Source organism: Carcharodon carcharias, chromosome 1, assembly GCF_017639515.1.
Source record: "Carcharodon carcharias isolate sCarCar2 chromosome 1, sCarCar2.pri, whole genome shotgun sequence".
Taxonomy (NCBI): Eukaryota; Metazoa; Chordata; class Chondrichthyes; order Lamniformes; family Lamnidae; genus Carcharodon; species Carcharodon carcharias.
Genome location: NC_054467.1, coordinates 257,356,951 through 257,381,543, shown reverse-complemented (window position 1 = coordinate 257,381,543; position 24,593 = coordinate 257,356,951). Strand labels below are relative to the sequence as shown.

The window sequence follows — 24,593 nt, the reverse complement described above, 5'->3', positions numbered from 1 at the left end:
TAGATTCTTGGGAGGCAAGGGAATCAAAGTTTATTGGGGCTAAATATGAATATGGAATTCAAAACACAAACAGATCAGCCATGACCTTATTGAATGGTGGAGGAGGCTCAAGGGGCTGAATGGCCTACCTCTTTACCTATCTTGTATGCTCGTATGCTCGTATGCCTTTTAAAAAATATTGTGTTTCTAGTCTCGCTGTCGAAATGAATAACCTCACACTTCCTCACATCATACTCCATTTGCCATCTGGTTGCCCAGTCACTTAACCTGTCGATATCTCTTTGTAGCCTCTCTGTGTCCTCCCCACAGCCTCTTATATATACAGGTTGTAAATAGCTGAGGCCAAGCACTTTTCCTTGCAGTACCACATTAGTTACAGCCTGCGAACCTGAAAATGCCCCATTGGAAGGGTTTCCAGAACATTCCCCACGCTCAGACTTACTGCTATTCTTCACAACATTCTTACAATCTAATGCTATCTTTGACTTCCCTCGGAAGATACGTGGATCTTTCTCACTTTTATTTTTCGATATAACGTATTTTTGTTGAATATTTTGAATGTTTAAAAGTGTTACCCACTGCTCATTTACTGCCAAACCGTTTAGTCTGTTTACCCAATCAATCTTCACCTGCTCTCCCCTCATACTTATGGAATTGGCTTTATTTAAGTTTAAGATTCTTAGTCGGGATTGGAGTATACCACTCTCGAGCTTAATATGGGTTTCAATTGTGTTATGATCACTTTTTCCCAGGGGATCTTTTACTATGTGATTACTTATTAAACCTACCTCAATGCACAATCCTAGATCTAAAATATCTTTACCCCCACCCCCCACCACAAGTTGATTCCACTGTCATCAATAAATCCAATAGAGAATTCAGGAGAAACTTCTTTAACTTGAGTGGTCAGAATGTGGTTCTCGCTACCACAAAGGTTGAGGTGAGTAAAACAGAGGTGCATTTAAGTCCAGTTTAGATAAGTACATGAGAGAGAAAGGGAGAGTATAATATGTTAATAGGGCTTGATGAAGAGGTTGGATAAATGTGGAACATAAACACCAGTATGTACCTGTCGGGCCGAATGGCCTTCTTCTGTGCTCTACACGCTCTGCGATATTTTCCAATTCCACCTCCGCTGTCATCTCCCTCCCCACCAGCGAGGTGCCACTAGAAATGCACTCCCTCTTTGTGACCGTCGTCTCATTCTTCTTCCCCCCAGAAACACCTCCGTCGGCGTAAGTTCCACCTGTGCGCTGTCTTCTACTCAGCCACCATGCTTCAGGAGGTGGGCGATGCCATCCAGTTTGAGGTCAGCATTGGTAACTACGGCAACAAGTTTGATGCCACTTGCCTGCCCCTCGCCTCCACCACCCAGTACAGCCGGGCCGTGTTCGATGGTAGGTCAGCCTTCGCTACACATCACTTCATTAATGAATATGAAAATTGACTGGTTAATGACTTTCACTTTATTCACAGACATGCAAATGAGCAGTGAATTGATTGTGCCTTGAACCCAAATAGGTGAATGTGTAGTGAATTTATTTTGCCTTGGTTCACAAATAGTTAGGCAGAGCTTTTGTTTATAACACAATGGGATGCGGAGTTAGTGGGTGAGGTGAATGCTGTTGGACACTCAAAATACTCACTGGAGGAGGAGGCTCCACAAATATCCCCATCCTCAATGATGGGGGAGCCCAGCACATCAGTGCAAAAGATAAGGCTGAAGCATTCGCTACAACCTTCAGCCAGAAGAGCCGAGTGGATGATCCATCTCGGCCACCTCCGGAGGTCCCCAGCATCACAGATGTGAGCCTTCAACCAATTCGATTCACTCCACATGATATCAAGAAACGGCTGAAGGCACTGGATACTATAAAGGCTGTGGGCCCTGGGAATATTCCGGCGATAATACCGAAGGCTTGTTGACATCAATGCTTTATTCATGGAGCATGGTTCATCCTCAAGGACTAAGAACATTCTGGAAGAATTTGTGCTTTTCAAAAGACGCTCTTAAAGGGTTAACGCAAGGTCTCTGGTTGCTGCTGTTCCTGGAAAAGACAGCATTTTACAAGAAAAGGTGATTAAGCAGTTTTGACCCCGGTGGACTGTGTACGAACGGGTCACATGCTGGCCTACGACTTTAGCAAAAATCCAGGCCTGGAAAACTGTTTCGAAGCTGGTAGGCTGGTTTAGCTTTTGGTGAGAAAACAAGAAGGATCAACTGCTCGGGGTAAAGAAGGCATCAGCTCCCGAAGCTCCAGGCCCAGGTCCAAAGCAAAAAGTGACTGGAAGTTGTTCCGCAGTCGCTCTACGTTCTGAAATTGACTGACTGCAAGTTTTCCACCAAGTCTGCCTGAAAAGTGGTGCAAGAGTTATCGACTGTTACTCAGACCAATCCTGGTATATCCTTTACCATTGAACCATTGGCTTCTAAATGTTTGACTAAATTCCTTTATTTCATACTGTGTTTGTGTGTTTGTGTGTGTGTGTGTGAGTGTGTGTGTCTGTGTGTGTCTCTGTGTGTCTGTGCATGTGTATGGGAGGGGTGAGAGTTGGTTGACGCTGGGGGAGACAGGATTCAGGGAGGGGGAGGGGTGAGAGTTGGATGATGCTGGGGGAGACAGGATTCAGGGAGGGGGAGGGGTGAGAGTTGGTTGACGCTTGGGGGAGACAGGATTCAGGGAGGGGGAGGGGTGAGAGTTGGATGATGCTGGGGGAGACAGGATTCAGGGAGGGGGAGGGGTGAGAGTTGGATGACGCTGGGGGAGACAGGATTCAGGGAGGGGGAGGGGTGAGAGTTGGATGATGCTGGGGGAGACAGGATTCAGGGAGGGGGAGGGGTGAGAGTTGAATGATGCTGGGGGAGACAGGATTCAGGGAGGGGGAGGGGTGAGAGCTGCATGACGCTGGGGGAGACAGGATTCAGGGAGGGGGAGGGGCGAGAGCTGGTTGATGCTGCAAGCGATGCTCACTCATTTTTCCGGATCTTTCTCAAGGTTGCCATTACTACTTCCTGCCCTGGGGTAATGTCAAGCCGGTGGTGGTCTTGTCATCATACTGGGAGGATATCAGTTACCGGATCGATGCTCTGAACATCCTGCTTAATGCCGTGGACAGACTCGTGAGTGTTGATGGGGCCTAGTTGTGGTGAAGAGCGGGGGGAAAGGCTGATGGACAATGGAGAGCCATTGAAAATAAAGGTCCAGAAATTTCCAACGTTACAGGGGTCTGGGGTCAGCCCTCGGACCGTTTGGCTATGGACTCCCACTGGTGTTTGTGGGGTCAGTGGGAGGTCACCACACGGTCGTCTCCTCTAACGTCCTCCTGAGCCTTTCCGCCTATCACACCCTGGGGTGCTGCAAACTGGGGCATTATTGCCTAAGCCAAGAGGGAGGCCCAATCCTCCTCTCAGGAACAGCTGCCCGATTTCGGAGCCCATTCCGGCACTGGCCAATAACCTTGGCACTGACCTCTCCCTTTGATATGAGCCTGTCCCCTGAGCACTAACCCACTGGGACATGTTTGTGACCCGATCGGTTTCTTTTAACAGGGCTACAATCCCATGTTCTATTTGACACGCCTGTGTTGCTCCCATGCTCTTTGCAGGAATCCGGTCTTGAGCTGGTCCATCTCGCCATCAAGGCAAAAAGTCCTGAGAGTGAATTAAAGAAAAGGATTGATGAAATGATTGACTGCGTCATCGCTGACTGCAGGTAATGCTGGAAAAAAACACAGCCACACAGATCACAGGGCAATGCTGCATTTATTACCGAGAATAACGCCCAGTGCCAATTATAGAGTAACACCCAGTGTCTCTTAAAGAGTAACACCTAGTGTCTCTTATAGAGTAACACCTAGTGTCTCTTATAGAGAGTAACACCCAGTGTCTCTTATAGAGTAACACCTAGTGTCACTTATAGAGAGTAACACCCAGTGTCTCTTATAGAGTAACACCTAGTGTCTCTTATAGAGAGTAACACCAGTGTCTCTTATAGAGTAACACCTAGTGTCTCTTATAGAGAGTAACACCCAGTGTCTCTTATAGAGTAACATCTAGTGTCTCTTATAGAGTAACACCTAGTGTCTCTTATAGAGAGTAACACCCAGTGTCTCTTATAGAGTAACACCTAGTGTCTCTTATAGAGTAACACCTAGTGTCTCTTATAGAGAGTAACACCCAGTGTCTCTTATAGAGTAACACCTAGTGTCTCTTATAGAGTAACACCTAGTGTATCTTATAGAGTAACACCCAGTGTCTCTTATAGAGTAACACCTAGTGTCTCTTATAGAGTAACACCTAGTGTCTCTTATAGAGTAACACCTAGTGTCTCTTATAGAGAGTAACACCCAGTGTCTCTTATAGAGTAACACCTAGTGTCTCTTATAGAGTAACACCTAGTGTCTCTTGTAGAGAGTAACACCCAGTGTCTCTTATAGAGTAACACCTAGTGTCTCTTATAGAGTAACACCTAGTGTCTCTTATAGAGAGTAACACCCAGTGTCTCTTATAGAGTAACACCTAGTGTCTCTTATAGAGAGTAACACCCAGTGTCTCTTATAGAGTAACACCTAGTGTCTCTTATAGAGAGTAACACCAAGTGTCTCTTATAGAGTAACACCTAGTGTCTCTTATAGAGTAACACCTAGTGTCTCTTATAGAGAGTAACACCCAGTGTCTCTTATAGAGTAACACCTAGTGTCTCTTATAGAGTAACACCTAGTGTCTCTTATAGAGAGTAACAACCAGTGTCTCTTATAGAGTAACACCTAGTGTCTCTTATAGAGTAACACCCAGTGTCTCTTATAGACAGTAACACCCAGTGTCTCTTATAGAGTGACACCTAGTGTCTCTTATAGAGAGTAACACCCAGTGCCTCTTATAGAGTAACACCTAGTGTCTCTTATAGAGTAACACCTAGTGTCTCTTATCGAGAGTAACACCCAGTGTCTCTTATAGAGTAACACCTAGTGTCTCTTATAGAGTAACACCTAGTGTCTCTTATAGAGAGTAACACCCAGTGTCTCTTATAGAGTAACACCTAGTGTCTCTTATAGAGTAACACCTAGTGTCTCTTATAGAGAGTAAAACCCAGTGTCTCTTATAGAGTAACACCTAGTGTCTCTTATAGAGTAACACCTAGTGTCTCTTATAGAGAGTAACAAACAGTGTCTCTTATAGAGTAACACATAGTGTCTCTTATAGAGAGTAACACCCAGTGTCTCTTATAGAGTAACACCTAGTGTCTCTTATAGAGTAACACCTAGTGTCTCTTATAGAGAGTACAACTCAGTGTCTCTTATAGAGTAACACCTAGTGTCTCTTATAGAGTAACACCTAGTGTCTCTTATAGAGAGTAACACCCAGTGTCTCTTATAGAGTAACACCTAGTGTCTCTTATAGAGTAACACCTAGTGTCTCTTATAGAGAGTAACACCCAGTGTCTCTTATAGAGTAACACCTAGTGTCACTTATAGAGTAACACCCAGTGTCTCTTATAGAGTAACACCCAGTGTCTCTTATAGAGTAACACCTAGTGTCTCTTATAGAGTAACACCTAGTGTCTTTTATATAGTAACACCTAGTGTCTCTTATAGAGAGTAACACCCAGTGTCTCTTATAGAGTAACACCTAGTGTCTCTTATAGAGTAACACCTAGTGTCTCTTATAGAGTAACACCTAGTGTCTCTTATAGAGAGTAACACCCAGTGTCTCTTATAGAGTAACACCCAGTGTCTCTAATAAAGTAACACCTAGTGTCTTTTATAGAGTAACACCTAGTGTCTCTTATAGAGAGTAACACCCAGTGTCTCTTATAGAGTAACACCCAGTGTCTCTTATAGAGTAACACCTAGTGTCTCTTATAGAGTAACACCTAGTGTCTCTTATAGAGTAACACCTAGTGTCTCTTATAGAGAGTAACACCCAGTGTCTCTTATAGAGTAACACCTAGTGTCTCTTATAGAGTAACACCTAGTGTCTCTTATCGAGAGTAACACCCAGTGGCTCTTATAGAGTAACACCTAGTTTCTCTCATAGAGAGTAACACCTAGTGTCTCTTATAGAGTAACACCTAGTGTCTGTTATAGAGAGTAACACCCAGTGTCTCTTATAGAGTAACACCTAGTGTCTCTTATAGAGAGTAACACCCAGTGTCTCTTATAGAGTAACACCTAGTGTCTCTTATAGAGTAACACCTAGTGTCTCTTATAGAGAGTAACACCCAGTGTCTCTTATAGAGTAACACCTAGTGTCTCTTATAGAGTAACACCTAGTGTCTCTTATAGAGAGTAACACCCAGTGTCTCTTATAGAGTAACACCTAGTGTCTCTTATAGAGTAACACCCAGTGTCTCTTATAGAGTAACACCCAGTGTCTCTTATAGAGTAACACCTAGTGTCTCTTATAGAGTAACACCTAGTATCTCTTATAGAGTAACACCTAGTGTCTCTTATAGAGTAACACCTAGTGTCTTTTATAGAGTAACACCTAGTGTCTCTTATAGAGAGTAACACCCAGTGTCTCTTATAGAGTAACACCCAGTGTCTCTTATAGAGTAACACCTAGTGTCTCTTATAGAGTAACACCTAGTGTCTCTTATAGAGTAACACCTAGTGTCTCTTATAGAGAGTAACACCCAGTGTCTCTTATAGAGTAACACCTAGTGTCTCTTATAGAGTAACACCCAGTGTCTCTTATAGAGAGTAACACCCAGTGTCTCTTATAGAGTAACACCTAGTGTCTCTTATAGAGAGTAACACCCAGTGTCTCTTATAGAGTAACACCTAGTGTCTCTTATAGAGTAACACCTAGTGTCTCTTATCGAGAGTAACACCCAGTGTCTCTTATAGAGTAACACCTAGTGTCTCTTATAGAGAGTAACACCCAGTGTCTCTTATAGAGTAACACCCAGTGTCTCTTATAGAGTAACACCTAGTGTCTCTTATAGAGTAACACCTAGTGTCTCTTATAGAGAGTAACACCCAGTGTCTCTTATAGAATAACACCTAGTGTCTCTTATAGAGTAACACCTAGTGTCTCTTATAGAGAGTAACACCCAGTGTCTCTTATAGAGTAACACCTAGTGTCTCTTATAGAGTAACACCCAGTGTCTATTATAGAGAGTAACACCTAGTGTCTATTATAGAGAGTAACACCTAGGGTCTATTATAGAGAGTAACACCCAGTGTCTATTATAGAGTAACACCTAGTGTCTATTATAGAGTAACACCTAGTGTCTATTACAGAGAGTAACACCTAGTTTCTATTATAGAGAGTAACACCCAGTGTCTCTTATAGAGTAACACCTAGTGTCTCTTATAGATAGTAACACCCAGTGTCTCTTATAGAGTAACACCTAGTGTCTCTTATAGAGTAACACCCAGTGTCTCTTATAGAGTAACACCTAGTGTCTCTTATAGAGAGTAACACCCAGTGTCTCTTATAGAGTAACACCTAGTGTCTCTTATAGAGTAACACCTAGTGTCTATTATAGAGAGTAACACCTAGTGTCTATTATAGAGAGTAACACCTAGGGTCTATTATAGAGAGTAACACCCAGTGTCTATTATAGAGTAACACCTAGTGTCTATTATAGAGTAACACCTAGTGTCTATTATAGAGAGTAACACCTAGTGTCTATTATAGAGAGTAACACCCAGTGTCTCTTATAGAGTAACACCTAGTGTCTCTTATAGAGTAATACCTAGTGTCTATTATAGAGAGTAACACCTAGTGTCTATTATAGAGAGTAACACCTAGGGTCTATTAAAGAGATTAACACCCAGTGTCTATTATAGAGTAACACCTAGTGTCTATTATAGAGTAACACCTAGTGTCTATTATAGAGAGTAACACCTAGTGTCTATTATAGAGAGTAACACCCAGTGTCTCTTATAGAGTAACACCCAGTGACTCTTATAGAGTAACACCTAATTTCTCTTATAGAGTAACACCTACTGTCTCTTATAGAGAGTAACACCCAGTGTCTCTTATAGAGTAACACCTAGTGTCTCTTATAGAGTAACACCTAGTGTCTCTTATAGAGAGTAACACCCAGTGTCTCTTATAGAGTAACACCCAGTGTCTCTTATAGAGTAACACCTAGTGTCTCTTATAGAGTAACACCTAGTGTCTCTTATAGAGAGTAACACCCAGTGTCTCTTATAGAGTAACACCTAGTGTCTCTTATAGAGTAACACCTAGTGTCTCTTATAGAGAGTAACACGCAGTGTCTCTTATAGAGTAACACCTAGTGTCTCTTATAGAGTAACACCTAGTGTCTATTATAGAGAGTAACACCTAGTGTCTATTATAGAGAGTAACACCCAGTGTCTATTATAGAGTAACACCTAGTGTCTATTATAGAGTAACACCTAGTGTCTATTATAGAGAGTAACACCTAGTGTCTATTATAGAGAGTAACACCCAGTGTCTCTTAAAGAGTAACACCCAGTGTCCCTTATAGAGTAACACCTAGTGTCTCTTATAGAGTAACACCTAGTGTCTCTTATAGAGAGTAACACCCAGTGTCTCTTATAGAGTAACACCTAGTGTCTCTTATAGAGTAACACCTAGTGTCTATTATAGAGAGTAACACCTAGTGTCTCTTATAGAGAGTAACACCCAGTGTCTCTTATAGAGTAACACCCAGTGTCTCTTATAGAGTAACACCTAGTGTCTCTTATAGAGTAACACCTAGTGTCTCTTATAGAGTAACACCTAGTGTCTCTTATCGAGAGTAACACCCAGTGTCTCTTATAGAGTAACACCTAGTGTCTCTTATAGAGAGTAACACCTAGTGTCTATTATAGAGTAACACCCAATGTCTATTATAGAGTAACACCTAGTGTCTATTATAGAGAGTAATGCCCAGTGTCTATTATAGAGTAACACCTAGTGTCTATTATAGATTAACACCTAGTGTTTATTACAAGTAACACCCAGTGTCTATTATAGAGTAACAACTAGTGTCTCTGATAGAGTAACACCTAGTGTCTCTTATAGAGTAAGAGCCAGTCCCTATTATAGAGAGTAACACCCAGTGCCTATTATAGAGTAACACCTAGTCTCTCTTATAGAGTAAGACCCAGTGTCTATTATAGAGAGTAACACCCAGTGTCTATTGTGGAGTAACACCCAGTGTATATTATGTAGTAACACCCAGTATAGAGAGTAACATCCAGTGTCTATTATAGTGTAAGACCTAGTGTCTATTGTGGAGAGTAACACCCAGTGTATATTGTAGAGAGTAACACCTAGTGTCTATTATAGAGAGTAACGCTCAGTGTCTATTATAGAGAGTAACATTTAGTGTCTATTATAGAGAGTAACGCCCAGTGTCTATTATAGGGGGTAACACCTAGTGTCTATTATAGAGAGTAACGCCCAGTGTCTATTATAGAGTAACACCCAGTGTCTATTGTAGAGAGTAACACTCAGTGTCTATTGTGGAGTAGCACCCAGTGTATATTACATAGTAACACCCAGTATAGAGAGTAACATCCAGTGTCTATTGTAGAGTAAGACCCAGTGTCTATTGTGGAGAGTAACACCCAGTGTATATTGTAGAGAGTAACACCTAGTGTCTATTATAGAGAGTAACGCTCAGTGTCTATTATAGAGAGTAACAATTAGTGTCTATTATAGAGAGTAACGCCCAGTGTCTATTATAGGGAGTAACACCTAGTGTCTATTATAGAGAGTAATACCCAGTGTTTATTGTGGAGTAACACCCAGTGTATATTATATAGTAACACCCAGTATAGAGGGTAACATCCAGTGTCTATTATAGAGTTATACCCAGTGTCTATTGTGGAGAATAACACCCAGTGTATATTATAGAGAGTAACACCTAGTGTCTATTATAGAGAGTAACGCCCAGTGTCTATTACAGAGAGTAACACCTAGTGTCTATTATAGAGAGTAACACCCAGTGTCTCTTATAGAGTAACACCTAGTGTCTCTTATAGAGTAACACCTAGTGTCTCTTATAGAGAGTAACACCCAGTGTCTCTTATAGAGTAACACCTAGTGTCTCTTATAGAGTAACACCTAGTGTCTCTTATAGAGAGTAACACCCAGTGTCTCTTATAGAGTAACACCTAGTGTCTCTTATAGAGAGTAACACCCAGTGTCTCTTATAGAGTAACACCTAGTGTCTCTTATAGAGTAACACCTAGTATCTCTTATAGAGTAACACCTAGTGTCTCTTATAGAGTAACACCTAGTGTCTTTTATATAGTAACACCTAGTGTCTCTTATAGAGAGTAACACCTAGTGTCTCTTATAGAGTAACACCCAGTGTCTCTTATAGAGTAACACCTAGTGTCTCTTATAGAGTAACACCTAGTGTCTCTTATAGAGAGTAACACCCAGTGTCTCTTATAGAGTAACACCTAGTGTCTCTTATAGAGTAACACCTAGTGTCTTTTATAGAGCAACACCTAGTGTCTCTTATAGAGAGTAACACCCAGTGTCTCTTATAGAGTAACACCCAGTGTCTCTTATAGAGTAACACCTAGTGTCTCTTATACAGTAACACATAGTGTCTCTTATAGAGTAACACCTAGTGTCTCTTATAGAGAGTAACACCCAGTGTCTCTTATAGAGTAACACCTAGTGTCTCTTATAGAGTAACACCTAGTGTCTCTTATAGAGTAACACCTAGTGTCGCTTATCGAGAGTAACACCCAGTGTCTCTTATAGAGTAACACCTAGTGTCTCTTATAGAGTAACACCTAGTGTCTCTTATAGAGAGTAACATCCAGTGTCTCTTATAGAGTAACACCTAGTGTCTCTTATAGAGAGTAACACCCAGTGTCTCTTATAGAGTAACACCTAGTGTCTCTTATAGAGTAACACCTAGTGTCTCTTATAGAGAGTATCACCCAGTGTCTCTTATAGAGTAACACCTAGTGTCTCTTATAGAGAGTAACACCCAGTGTCTCTTATAGAGTAACACCTAGTGTCTCTAATAGAGAGTAACACCCAGTGTCTCTTATAGAGTAACACCTAGTGTCTCTTATAGAGTAACACCTAGTGTCTCTTATAGAGAGTAACACCCAGTGTCTCTTATAGAGTAACACCTAGTGTCTCTTATAGAGTAACACCTAGTGTCTCTTATAGAGAGTAACACCCAGTGTGTCTTATAGAGTAACACCCAGTGTCTCTTATAGAGAGTAACACCCAGTGTCTCTTATAGAGTAACACCTAGTGTCTCTTATAGAGTAACATCCAGTGTCTCTTATAGAGTAACACCCAGTGTCTCTTATAGAGTAACACCTAGTGTCTCTTATAGAGTAACACCTAGCATCTCTTATAGAGTAACACCTAGTGTCTCTTATAGAGTAACACCTAGTGTCTTTTATAGAGTAACACCTAGTGTCTCTTATAGAGAGTAACACCCAGTGTCTCTTATAGAGTAACACCCAGTGTCTCTTATAGAGTAACACCCAGTGTCTCTTATAGAGTAACACCAAGTGTCTCTTATAGAGAGTAACACCCAGTGTCTCTTATAGAGTAACACCTAGTGTCTCTTATAGAGTAACACCCAGTGTCTCTTATAGAGAGTAACACCCAGTGTCTCTTATAGAGTAACACCTAGTGTCTCTTATAGAGAGTAACACCCAGTGTCTCTTATAGAGAAACACCTAGTGTCTCTTATAGAGTAACACCTAGTGTCTCTTATCGAGAGTAACACCCAGTGTCTCTTATAGAGTAACACCTAGTGTCTCTTATAGAGAGTAACACCCAGTGTCTCTTATAGAGTAACACCCAGTGTCTCTTATAGAGTAACACCTAGTGTCTCTTATAGAGTAACACCTAGTGTCTCTTATAGAATAACACCTAGTGTCTCTTATAGAGTAACACCTAGTGTCTCTTATAGAGAGTAACACCCAGTGTCTCTTATAGAGTAACACCTAGTGTCTCTTATAGAGTAACACCCAGTGTCTATTATAGAGAGTAACACCTAGTGTCTATTATAGAGAGTAACACCTAGGGTCTATTATAGAGAGTAACACCCAGTGTCTATTATAGAGTAACACCTAGTGTCTATTATAGAGTAACACCTAGTGTCTATTATAGAGAGTAACACCTAGTGTCTATTATAGAGAGTAACACCCAGTGTCTCTTATAGAGTAACACCTAGTGTCTCTTATAGAGAGTAACACCCAGTGTCTCTTATAGAGTAACACCTAGTGTCTCTTATAGAGTAACACCCAGTGTCTCTTATAGAGTAACACCTAGTGTCTCTTATAGAGTAACACCTAGTGTCTATTATAGAGAGTAACACCTAGTGTCTATTATAGAGAGTAACACCCAGTGTCTCTTATAGAGTAACACCTAGTGTCTCTTATAGAGTAATACCTAGTGTCTATTATAGAGAGTAACACCTAGTGTCTATTATAGAGAGTAACACCTAGGGTCTATTAAAGAGAGTAACACCCAGTGTCTATTATAGAGTAACAGCTAGTGTCTATTATAGAGTAACACCTAGTGTCTATTATAGAGAGTAACACCTAGTGTCTATTATAGAGAGTAACACCCAGTGTCTCTTATAGAGTAACACCCATTGTCTCTTATAGAGTAACACCTAATTTCTCTTATACAGTAACACCTACTGTCTCTTATAGAGAGTAACACCCAGTGTCTCTTATAGAGTAACACCTAGTGTCTCTTATAGAGAGTAACACCCAGTGTCTCTTATAGAGTAACACCCAGTGTCTCTTATAGAGTAACACCTAGTGTCTCTTATAGAGTAACACCTAGTGTCTCTTATAGAGAGTAACACCCAGTGTCTCTTATAGAGTAACACCTAGTGTCTCTTATAGAGTAACACCTAAAGTCTCTTATAGAGAGTAACACGCAGTGTCTCTTATAGAGTAACACCTAGTGTCTCTTATAGAGTAACACCTAGTGTCTATTATAGAGAGTAACACCTAGTGTCTATTATAGAGAGTAACACCTAGTGTCTATTATAGAGAGTAACACCCAGTGTCTATTATAGAGTAACACCTAGTGTCTATTATAGAGTAACACCTAGTGTCTATTACAGAGAGTAACACCTAGTGTCTATTATAGAGAGTAACACCCAGTGTCTATTGTGGAGTAACACCCAGTGTATATTATGTAGTAACACCCAGTATAGAGAGTAACATCCAGTGTCTATTATAGTGTAAGACCTAGTGTCTATTGTGGAGAGTAACACCCAGTGTATATTGTAGAGAGTAACACCTAGTGTCTATTATAGAGAGTAACGCTCAGTGTCTATTATAGAGAGTAACATTTAGTGTCTATTATAGAGAGTAACGCCCAGTGTCTATTATAGGGGGTAACACCTAGTGTCTATTATAGAGAGTAACGCCCAGTGTCTATTATAGAGTAACACCCAGTGTCTATTGTAGAGAGTAACACTCAGTGTCTATTGTGGAGTAGCACCCAGTGTATATTACATAGTAACACCCAGTATAGAGAGTAACATCCAGTGTCTATTGTAGAGTAAGACCCAGTGTCTATTGTGGAGAGTAACACCCAGTGTATATTGTAGAGAGTAACACCTAGTGTCTATTATAGAGAGTAACGCTCAGTGTCTATTATAGAGAGTAACAATTAGTGTCTATTATAGAGAGTAACGCCCAGTGTCTATTATAGGGAGTAACACCTAGTGTCTATTATAGAGAGTAATACCCAGTGTTTATTGTGGAGTAACACCCAGTGTATATTATATAGTAACACCCAGTATAGAGGGTAACATCCAGTGTCTATTATAGAGTTATACCCAGTGTCTATTGTGGAGAATAACACCCAGTGTATATTATAGAGAGTAACACCTAGTGTCTATTATAGAGAGTAACGCCCAGTGTCTATTACAGAGAGTAACACCTAGTGTCTATTATAGAGAGTAACACCCAGTGTCTCTTATAGAGTAACACCTAGTGTCTCTTATAGAGTAACACCTAGTGTCTCTTATAGAGAGTAACACCCAGTGTCTCTTATAGAGTAACACCTAGTGTCTCTTATAGAGTAACACCTAGTGTCTCTTATAGAGAGTAACACCCAGTGTCTCTTATAGAGTAACACCTAGTGTCTCTTATAGAGAGTAACACCCAGTGTCTCTTATAGAGTAACACCTAGTGTCTCTTATAGAGTAACACCTAGTATCTCTTATAGAGTAACACCTAGTGTCTCTTATAGAGTAACACCTAGTGTCTTTTATATAGTAACACCTAGTGTCTCTTATAGAGAGTAACACCTAGTGTCTCTTATAGAGTAACACCCAGTGTCTCTTATAGAGTAACACCTAGTGTCTCTTATAGAGTAACACCTAGTGTCTCTTATAGAGAGTAACACCCAGTGTCTCTTATAGAGTAACACCTAGTGTCTCTTATAGAGTAACACCTAGTGTCTTTTATAGAGCAACACCTAGTGTCTCTTATAGAGAGTAACACCCAGTGTCTCTTATAGAGTAACACCCAGTGTCTCTTATAGAGTAACACCTAGTGTCTCTTATACAGTAACACATAGTGTCTCTTATAGAGTAACACCTAGTGTCTCTTATAGAGAGTAACACCCAGTGTCTCTTATAGAGTAACACCTAGTGTCTCTTATAGAGTAACACCTAGTGTCTCTTATAGAGTAACACCTAGTGTCGCTTATCGAGAGTAACACCCAGTGTCTCTTATAGAGTAACACCTAGTGTCTCTTATAGAGTAACACCTAGTGTCTCTTATAGAGAGTAACATCCAGTGTCTCTTATAGAGTAACACCTAGTGTCTCTTATAGAGAGTAACACCCAGTGTCTCTTATAGAGTAACACCTAGTGTCTCTTATAGAGTAACACCTAGTGTCTCTTATAGAGAGTATCACCCAGTGTCTCTTATAGAGTAACACCTAGTGTCTCTTATAGAGAGTAACACCCAGTGTCTCTTATAGAGTAACACCTAGTGTCTCTAATAGAGAGTAACACCCAGTGTCTCTTATAGAGTAACACCTAGTGTCTCTTATAGAGTAACACCTAGTGTCTCTTATAGAGAGTAACACCCAGTGTCTCTTATAGAGTAACACCTAGTGTCTCTTATAGAGTAACACCTAGTGTCTCTTATAGAGAGTAACACCCAGTGTGTCTTATAGAGTAACACCCAGTGTCTCTTATAGAGAGTAACACCCAGTGTCTCTTATAGAGTAACACCTAGTGTCTCTTATAGAGTAACATCCAGTGTCTCTTATAGAGTAACACCCAGTGTCTCTTATAGAGTAACACCTAGTGTCTCTTATAGAGTAACACCTAGCATCTCTTATAGAGTAACACCTAGTGTCTCTTATAGAGTAACACCTAGTGTCTTTATAGAGTAACACCTAGTGTCTCTTATAGAGAGTAACACCCAGTGTCTCTTATAGAGTAACACCCAGTGTCTCTTATAGAGTAACACCCAGTGTCTCTTATAGAGTAACACCAAGTGTCTCTTATAGAGAGTAACACCCAGTGTCTCTTATAGAGTAACACCTAGTGTCTCTTATAGAGTAACACCCAGTGTCTCTTATAGAGAGTAACACCCAGTGTCTCTTATAGAGTAACACCTAGTGTCTCTTATAGAGAGTAACACCCAGTGTCTCTTATAGAGAAACACCTAGTGTCTCTTATAGAGTAACACCTAGTGTCTCTTATCGAGAGTAACACCCAGTGTCTCTTATAGAGTAACACCTAGTGTCTCTTATAGAGAGTAACACCCAGTGTCTCTTATAGAGTAACACCCAGTGTCTCTTATAGAGTAACACCTAGTGTCTCTTATAGAGTAACACCTAGTGTCTCTTATAGAATAACACCTAGTGTCTCTTATAGAGTAACACCTAGTGTCTCTTATAGAGAGTAACACCCAGTGTCTCTTATAGAGTAACACCTAGTGTCTCTTATAGAGTAACACCCAGTGTCTATTATAGAGAGTAACACCTAGTGTCTATTATAGAGAGTAACACCTAGGGTCTATTATAGAGAGTAACACCCAGTGTCTATTATAGAGTAACACCTAGTGTCTATTATAGAGTAACACCTAGTGTCTATTATAGAGAGTAACACCTAGTGTCTATTATAGAGAGTAACACCCAGTGTCTCTTATAGAGTAACACCTAGTGTCTCTTATAGAGAGTAACACCCAGTGTCTCTTATAGAGTAACACCTAGTGTCTCTTATAGAGTAACACCCAGTGTCTCTTATAGAGTAACACCTAGTGTCTCTTATAGAGTAACACCTAGTGTCTATTATAGAGAGTAACACCTAGTGTCTATTATAGAGAGTAACACCCAGTGTCTCTTATAGAGTAACACCTAGTGTCTCTTATAGAGTAATACCTAGTGTCTATTATAGAGAGTAACACCTAGTGTCTATTATAGAGAGTAACACCTAGGGTCTATTAAAGAGAGTAACACCCAGTGTCTATTATAGAGTAACAGCTAGTGTCTATTATAGAGTAACACCTAGTGTCTATTATAGAGAGTAACACCTAGTGTCTATTATAGAGAGTAACACCCAGTGTCTCTTATAGAGTAACACCCATTGTCTCTTATAGAGTAACACCTAATTTCTCTTATACAGTAACACCTACTGTCTCTTATAGAGAGTAACACCCAGTGTCTCTTATAGAGTAACACCTAGTGTCTCTTATAGAGAGTAACACCCAGTGTCTCTTATAGAGTAACACCCAGTGTCTCTTATAGAGTAACACCTAGTGTCTCTTATAGAGTAACACCTAGTGTCTCTTATAGAGAGTAACACCCAGTGTCTCTTATAGAGTAACACCTAGTGTCTCTTATAGAGTAACACCTAAAGTCTCTTATAGAGAGTAACACGCAGTGTCTCTTATAGAGTAACACCTAGTGTCTCTTATAGAGTAACACCTAGTGTCTATTATAGAGAGTAACACCTAGTGTCTATTATAGAGAGTAACACCTAGTGTCTATTATAGAGAGTAACACCCAGTGTCTATTATAGAGTAACACCTAGTGTCTATTATAGAGTAACACCTAGTGTCTATTACAGAGAGTAACACCTAGTGTCTATTATAGAGAGTAACACCCAGTGTCTCTTAAAGAGTAACAACGAGTGTCCCTTATAGAGTAACACCTAGTGTCTCTTATAGAGTAACACCTAGTGTCTATTATAGAGAGTAACACCTAGTGTCTCTTATAGAGAGTAACACCCAGTGTCTCTTATAGAGTAACACCCAGTGTCTCTTATAGAGTAACACCTAGTGTCTCTTATAGAGTAACACCTAGTGTCTCTTATAGAGTAACACCTAGTGTCTCTTATCGAGAGTAACACCCAGTGTCTCTTATAGAGTAACACCTAGTGTCTCTTATAGAGAGTAACACCTAGTGTCTATTATAGAGTAACACCCAATGTCTATTATAGAGTAACACCTAGTGTCTATTATAGAGAGTAATGCCCAGTGTCTATTATAGAGTAACACCTAGTGTCTATTATCGATTAACACCTAGTGTTTATTACAAGTAACACCCAGTGTCTATTATAGAGTAACAACTAGTGTCTCTGATAGAGTAACACCTAGTGTCTCTTATAGAGTAAGAGCCAGTCCCTATTATAGAGAGTAACACCCAGTGCCTATTATAGAGTAACACCTAGTCTCTCTTATAGAGTAAGACCCAGTGTCTATTATAGAGAGTAACACCCAGTGTCTATTGTGGAGTAACACCCAGTGTATATTATGTAGTAACACCCAGTATAGAGAGTAACATCCAGTGTCTATTATAGTGTAAGACCCAGTGTCTATTGTGGAGAGTAACACCCAGTGTATATTGTAGAGAGTAACACCTAGTGTCTATTATAGAGAGTAACGCTCAGTGTCTATTATAGAGAGTAACATTTAGTGTCTATTATAGAGAGTAACGCCCAGTGTCTATTATAGGGGGTAACACCTAGTGTCTATTATAGAGAGTAACGCCCAGTGTCTATTATAGAGTAACACCCAGTGTCTATTGTAGAGAGTAACACTCAGTGTCTATTGTGGAGTAGCACCCAGTGTATATTATATAGTAACACCCAGTATAGAGAGTAACATCCAGTGTCTATTGTAGAGTAAGACCCAGTGTCTATTGTGGAGAGTAACACCCAGTGTATATTGTAGAGAGTAACACCTAGTGTCTATTATAGAGAGTAACGCTCAGTGTCTATTATAGAGAGTAACAATTAGTGTCTATTATAGAGAGTAACGCCCAGTGTCTATTATAGGGAGTAACACCTAGTGTCTATTATAGAGAGTAATACCCAGTGTCTATTGTGGAGTAACACCCAGTGTATATTATATAGTAACACCCAGTATAGAGGGTAACATCCAGTGTCTATTATAGAGTTATACCCAGTGTCTATTGTGGAGAATAACACCCAGTGTATATTATAGAGAGTAACACCTAGTGTCTATTATAGAGAGTAACGCCCAGTGTCTATTACAGAGAGTAACACCTAGTGTCTATTATAGAGAGTAACACCCAGTGTCTCTTATAGAGTAACACCTAGTGTCTCTTATAGAGTAACACCTAGTGTCTCTTATAGAGAGTAACACCCAGTGTCTCTTATAGAGTAACACCTAGTGTCTCTTATAGAGTAACACCTAGTGTCTCTTATAGAGAGTAACACCCAGTGTCTCTTATAGAGTAACACCTAGTGTCTCTTATAGAGAGTAACACCCAGTGTCTCTTATAGAGTAACACCTAGTGTCTCTTATAGAGTAACACCTAGTATCTCTTATAGAGTAACACCTAGTGTCTCTTATAGAGTAACACCTAGTGTCTTTTATATAGTAACACCTAGTGTCTCTTATAGAGAGTAACACCTAGTGTCTCTTATAGAGTAACACCCAGTGTCTCTTATAGAGTAACACCTAGTGTCTCTTATAGAGTAACACCTAGTGTCTCTTATAGAGAGTAACACCCAGTGTCTCTTATAGAGTAACACCTAGTGTCTCTTATAGAGTAACACCTAGTGTCTTTTATAGAGCAACACCTAGTGTCTCTTATAGAGAGTAACACCCAGTGTCTCTTATAGAGTAACACCCAGTGTCTCTTATAGAGTAACACCTAGTGTCTCTTATACAGTAACACATAGTGTCTCTTATAGAGTAACACCTAGTGTCTCTTATAGAGAGTAACACCCAGTGTCTCTTATAGAGTAACACCTAGTGTCTCTTATAGAGTAACACCTAGTGTCTCTTATAGAGTAACACCTAGTGTCGCTTATCGAGAGTAACACCCAGTGTCTCTTATAGAGTAACACCTAGTGTCTCTTATAGAGTAACACCTAGTGTCTCTTATTGAGAGTGACACCCAGTGTCCCTTATAGAGTAACACCTAGTGTCTCTTATAGAGAGTAACACCCAGTGTCTCTTATAGAGTAACACCCAGTGTCTCTTATAGAGTAACACCCAGTGTCTCTTATAGAGTAACACCTAGTGTCTCTTATAGAGAGTAACACCCAGTGTCTCTTATAGAGTAACACCTAGTGTCTCTTATAGAGTAACACCCAGTGTCTCTTATAGAGAGTAACACCCAGTGTCTCTTATAGAGTAACACCTAGTGTCTCTTATAGAGAGTAACACCCAGTGTCTCTTATAGAGTAACACCTAGTGTCTCTTATAGAGTAACACCTAGTGTCTCTTATCGAGAGTAACACCCAGTGTCTCTTATAGAGTAACACCTAGTGTCTCTTATAGAGAGTAACACCCAGTGTCTCTTATAGAGTAACACTCAGTGTCTCTTATAGAGTAACACCTAGTGTCTCTTATAGAGTAACACCTAGTGTCTCTTATAGAGAGTAACACCCAGTGTCTCTTATAGAATAACACCTAGTTTCTCTTATAGAGTAACACCTAGTGTCTCTTATAGAGAGTAACACCCAGTGTCTCTTATAGAGTAACACCTAGTGTCTCTTATAGAGTAACACCCAGTGTCTATTATAGAGAGTAACACCTAGTGTCTATTATAGAGAGTAACACCTAGGGTCTATTATAGAGAGTAACACCCAGTGTCTATTATAGAGTAACACCTAGTGTCTATTATAGAGTAACACCTAGTGTCTATTATAGAGAGTAACACCTAGTGTCTATTATAGAGAGTAACACCCAGTGTCTCTTATAGAGTAACACCTAGTGTCTCTTAGGGAGAGTAACACCCAGTGTCTCTTATAGAGTAACACCTAGTGTCTCTTATAGAGTAACACCCAGTGTCTCTTATAGAGTAACACCTAGTGTCTCTTATAGAGAGTAACACCCAGTGTCTCTTATAGAGTAACACCTAGTGTCTCTTATAGAGTAACACCTAGTGTCTATTATAGAGAGTAACACCTAGTGTCTATTATAGAGAGTAACACCCAGTGTCTCTTATAGAGTAACACCCAGTGTCTCTTATAGAGTAACACCTAGTGTCTCTTATAGAGTAACACCTAGTGTCTATTATAGAGAGTAACACCTAGTGTCTATTATAGAGAGTAACACCTAGGGTCTATTATAGAGAGTAACACCCAGTGTCTATTATAGAGTAACACCTAGTGTCTATTATAGAGTAACACCTAGTGTCTATTATAGAGAGTAACACCTAGTGTCTATTATAGAGAGTAACACCCAGTGTCTCTTATAGAGTAACACCTAGTGTCTCTTATAGAGTAATACCTAGTGTCTATTATAGAGAGTAACACCTAGTGTCTATTATAGAGAGTAACACCTAGGGTCTATTAAAGAGAGTAACACCCAGTGTCTATTATAGAGTAACACCTAGTGTCTATTATAGAGTAACACCTAGTGTCTATTATAGAGAGTAACACCTAGTGTCTATTATAGAGAGTAACACCCAGTGTCTCTTATAGAGTAACACCCAGTGTCTCTTATAGAGTAACACCTAGTTTCTCTTATAGAGTAACACCTACTGTCTCTTATAGAGAGTAACACCCAGTGTCTCTTATAGAGTAACACCTAGTGTCTCTTATAGAGTAACACCTAGTGTCTCTTATAGAGTAACACCTAGTGTCTTTTATATAGTAACACCTAGTGTCTCTTATAGAGAGTAACACCTAGTGTCTCTTATAGAGTAACACCCAGTGTCTCTTATAGAGTAACACCTAGTGTCTCTTATAGAGTAACACCTAGTGTCTCTTATAGAGAGTAACACCCAGTGTCTCTTATAGAGTAACACCTAGTGTCTCTTATAGAGTAACACCTAGTGCCTTTTATAGAGCAACACCTAGTGTCTCTTATAGAGAGTAACACCCAGTGTCTCTTATAGAGTAACACCCAGTGTCTCTTATAGAGTAACACCTAGTGTCTCTTATACAGTAACACATAGTGTCTCTTATAGAGTAACACCTAGTGTCTCTTATAGAGAGTAACACCCAGTGTCTCTTATAGAGTAACACCTAGTGTCTCTTATAGAGTAACACCTAGTGTCTCTTATAGAGTAACACCTAGTGTCGCTTATCGAGAGTAACACCCAGTGTCTCTTATAGAGTAACACCTAGTGTCTCTTATAGAGTAACACCTAGTGTCTCTTATAGAGAGTATCACCCAGTGTCTCTTATAGAGTAACACCTAGTGTCTCTTATAGAGAGTAACACCCAGTGTCTCTTATAGAGTAACACCTAGTGTCTCTAATAGAGAGTAACACCCAGTGTCTCTTATAGAGTAACACCTAGTGTCTCTTATAGAGTAACACCCAGTGTCTCTTATAGAGAGTAACACCCAGTGTCTCTTATAGAGTAACACCTAGTGTCTCTTATAGAGAGTAACACCCAGTGTCTCTTATAGAGTAACACCTAGTGTCTCTTATAGAGTAACACCTAGTGTCTCTTATCGAGAGTAACACCCAGTGTCTCTTATAGAGTAACACCTAGTGTCTCTTATAGAGTAACACCTAGTGTCTATTATAGAGAGTAACACCTAGTGTCTATTATAGAGAGTAACACCTAGTGTCTATTATAGAGAGTAACACCCAGTGTCTATTATAGAGTAACACCTAGTGTCTATTATAGAGTAACACCTAGTGTCTATTATAGAGAGTAACACCTAGTGTCTATTATAGAGAGTAACACCCAGTGTCTCTTAAAGAGTAACACCCAGTGTCCCTTATAGAGTAACACCTAGTGTCTCTTATAGAGTAACACCTAGTGTCTCTTATAGAGAGTAACACCCAGTGTCTCTTATAGAGTAACACCTAGTGTCTCTTATAGAGTAACACCTAGTGTCTATTATAGAGAGTAACACCTAGTGTCTCTTATAGAGAGTAACACCCAGTGTCTCTTATAGAGTAACACCCAGTGTCTCTTATAGAGTAACACCTAGTGTCTCTTATAGAGTAACACCTAGTGTCTCTTATAGAGTAACACCTAGTGTCTCTTATCGAGAGTAACACCCAGTGTCTCTTATAGAGTAACACCTAGTGTCTCTTATAGAGAGTAACACCTAGTGTCTATTATAGAGTAACACCCAATGTCTATTATAGAGTAACACCTAGTGTCTATTATAGAGAGTAATGCCCAGTGTCTATTATAGAGTAACACCTAGTGTCTATTATCGATTAACACCTAGTGTTTATTACAAGTAACACCCAGTGTCTATTATAGAGTAACAACTAGTGTCTCTGATAGAGTAACACCTAGTGTCTCTTATAGAGTAAGAGCCAGTCCCTATTATAGAGAGTAACACCCAGTGCCTATTATAGAGTAACACCTAGTCTCTCTTATAGAGTAAGACCCAGTGTCTATTATAGAGAGTAACACCCAGTGTCTATTGTGGAGTAACACCCAGTGTATATTATGTAGTAACACCCAGTATAGAGAGTAACATCCAGTGTCTATTATAGTGTAAGACCCAGTGTCTATTGTGGAGAGTAACACCCAGTGTATATTGTAGAGAGTAACACCTAGTGTCTATTATGGAGAGTAATGCTCAGTGTCTATTATAGAGAGTAACATTTAGTGTCTATTATAGAGAGTAACGCCCAGTGTCTATTATAGGGGGTAACACCTAGTGTCTATTATAGAGAGTAACGCCCAGTGTCTATTATAGAGTAACACCCAGTGTCTATTGTAGAGAGTAACACTCAGTGTCTATTGTGGAGTAGCACCCAGTGTATATTATATAGTAACACCCAGTATAGAGAGTAACATCCAGTGTCTATTGTAGAGTAAGACCCAGTGTCTATTGTTGAGAGTAACACCCAGTGTATATTGTAGAGAGTAACACCTAGTGTCTATTATAGAGAGTAACGCTCAGTGTCTATTATAGAGAGTAACAATTAGTGTCTATTATAGAGAGTAACGCCCAGTGTCTATTATAGGGAGTAACACCTAGTGTCTATTATAGAGAGTAATACCCAGTGTCTATTGTGGAGTAACACCCAGTGTATATTATATAGTAACACCCAGTATAGAGGGTAACATCCAGTGTCTATTATAGAGTTATACCCAGTGTCTATTGTGGAGAATAACACCCAGTGTATATTATAGAGAGTAACACCTAGTGTCTATTATAGAGAGTAACGCCCAGTGTCTATTACAGAGAGTAACACCTAGTGTCTATTATAGAGAATAACACCCAGTGTCTCTTATAGAGTAACACCTAGTGTCTCTTATAGAGATACACCTAGTGTCTCTTATAGAGAGTAACACCCAGTGTCTCTTATAGAGTAACACCTAGTGTCTCTTATAGAGTAACACCTAGTGTCTCTTATAGAGAGTAACACCCAGTGTCTCTTATAGAGTAACACCTAGTGTCTCTTATAGAGAGTAACACCCAGTGTCTCTTATAGAGTAACACCTAGTGTCTCTTATAGAGTAACACCTAGTATCTCTTATAGAGTAACACCTAGTGTCTCTTATAGAGTAACACCTAGTGTCTTTTATATAGTAACACCTAGTGTCTCTTATAGAGAGTAACACCTAGTGTCTCTTATAGAGTAACACCCAGTGTCTCTTATAGAGTAACACCTAGTGTCTCTTATAGAGTAACACCTAGTGTCTCTTATAGAGAGTAACACCCAGTGTCTCTTATAGAGTAACACCTAGTGTCTCTTATAGAGTAACACCTAGTGCCTTTTATAGAGCAACACCTAGTGTCTCTTATAGAGAGTAACACCCAGTGTCTCTTATAGAGTAACACCCAGTGTCTCTTATAGAGTAACACCTAGTGTCTCTTATACAGTAACACATAGTGTCTCTTATAGAGTAACACCTAGTGTCTCTTATAGAGAGTAACACCCAGTGTCTCTTATAGAGTAACACCTAGTGTCTCTTATAGAGTAACACCTAGTGTCTCTTATAGAGTAACACCTAGTGTCGCTTATCGAGAGTAACACCCAGTGTCTCTTATAGAGTAACACCTAGTGTCTCTTATAGAGTAACACCTAGTGTCTCTTATAGAGAGTATCACCCAGTGTCTCTTATAGAGTAACACCTAGTGTCTCTTATAGAGAGTAACACCCAGTGTCTCTTATAGAGTAACACCTAGTGTCTCTAATAGAGAGTAACACCCAGTGTCTCTTATAGAGTAACACCTAGTGTCTCTTATAGAGTAACACCCAGTGTCTCTTATAGAGAGTA

The 24,593-nt window shown here is 39.9% G+C and overlaps 1 protein-coding gene across 4 annotated transcripts in view; it reads left to right on the top strand.

Moving 5' to 3' along the window:
* dysf (dysferlin, limb girdle muscular dystrophy 2B (autosomal recessive)) overlaps positions 1 to 24,593 on the top strand; it is a 375,567-nt gene that overhangs the window by 148,660 nt on the left and 202,314 nt on the right. For all 4 annotated transcript variants that reach the window (XM_041186042.1, XM_041186052.1, XM_041186062.1 and 1 more), the window contains exons 19-21: positions 1,220 to 1,397; positions 2,997 to 3,121; positions 3,607 to 3,713. In XM_041186042.1, the coding sequence (XP_041041976.1) occupies positions 1,220 to 1,397; positions 2,997 to 3,121; positions 3,607 to 3,713 (410 nt within the window). The remainder of the gene's footprint in view (positions 1 to 1,219; positions 1,398 to 2,996; positions 3,122 to 3,606; positions 3,714 to 24,593) is intronic.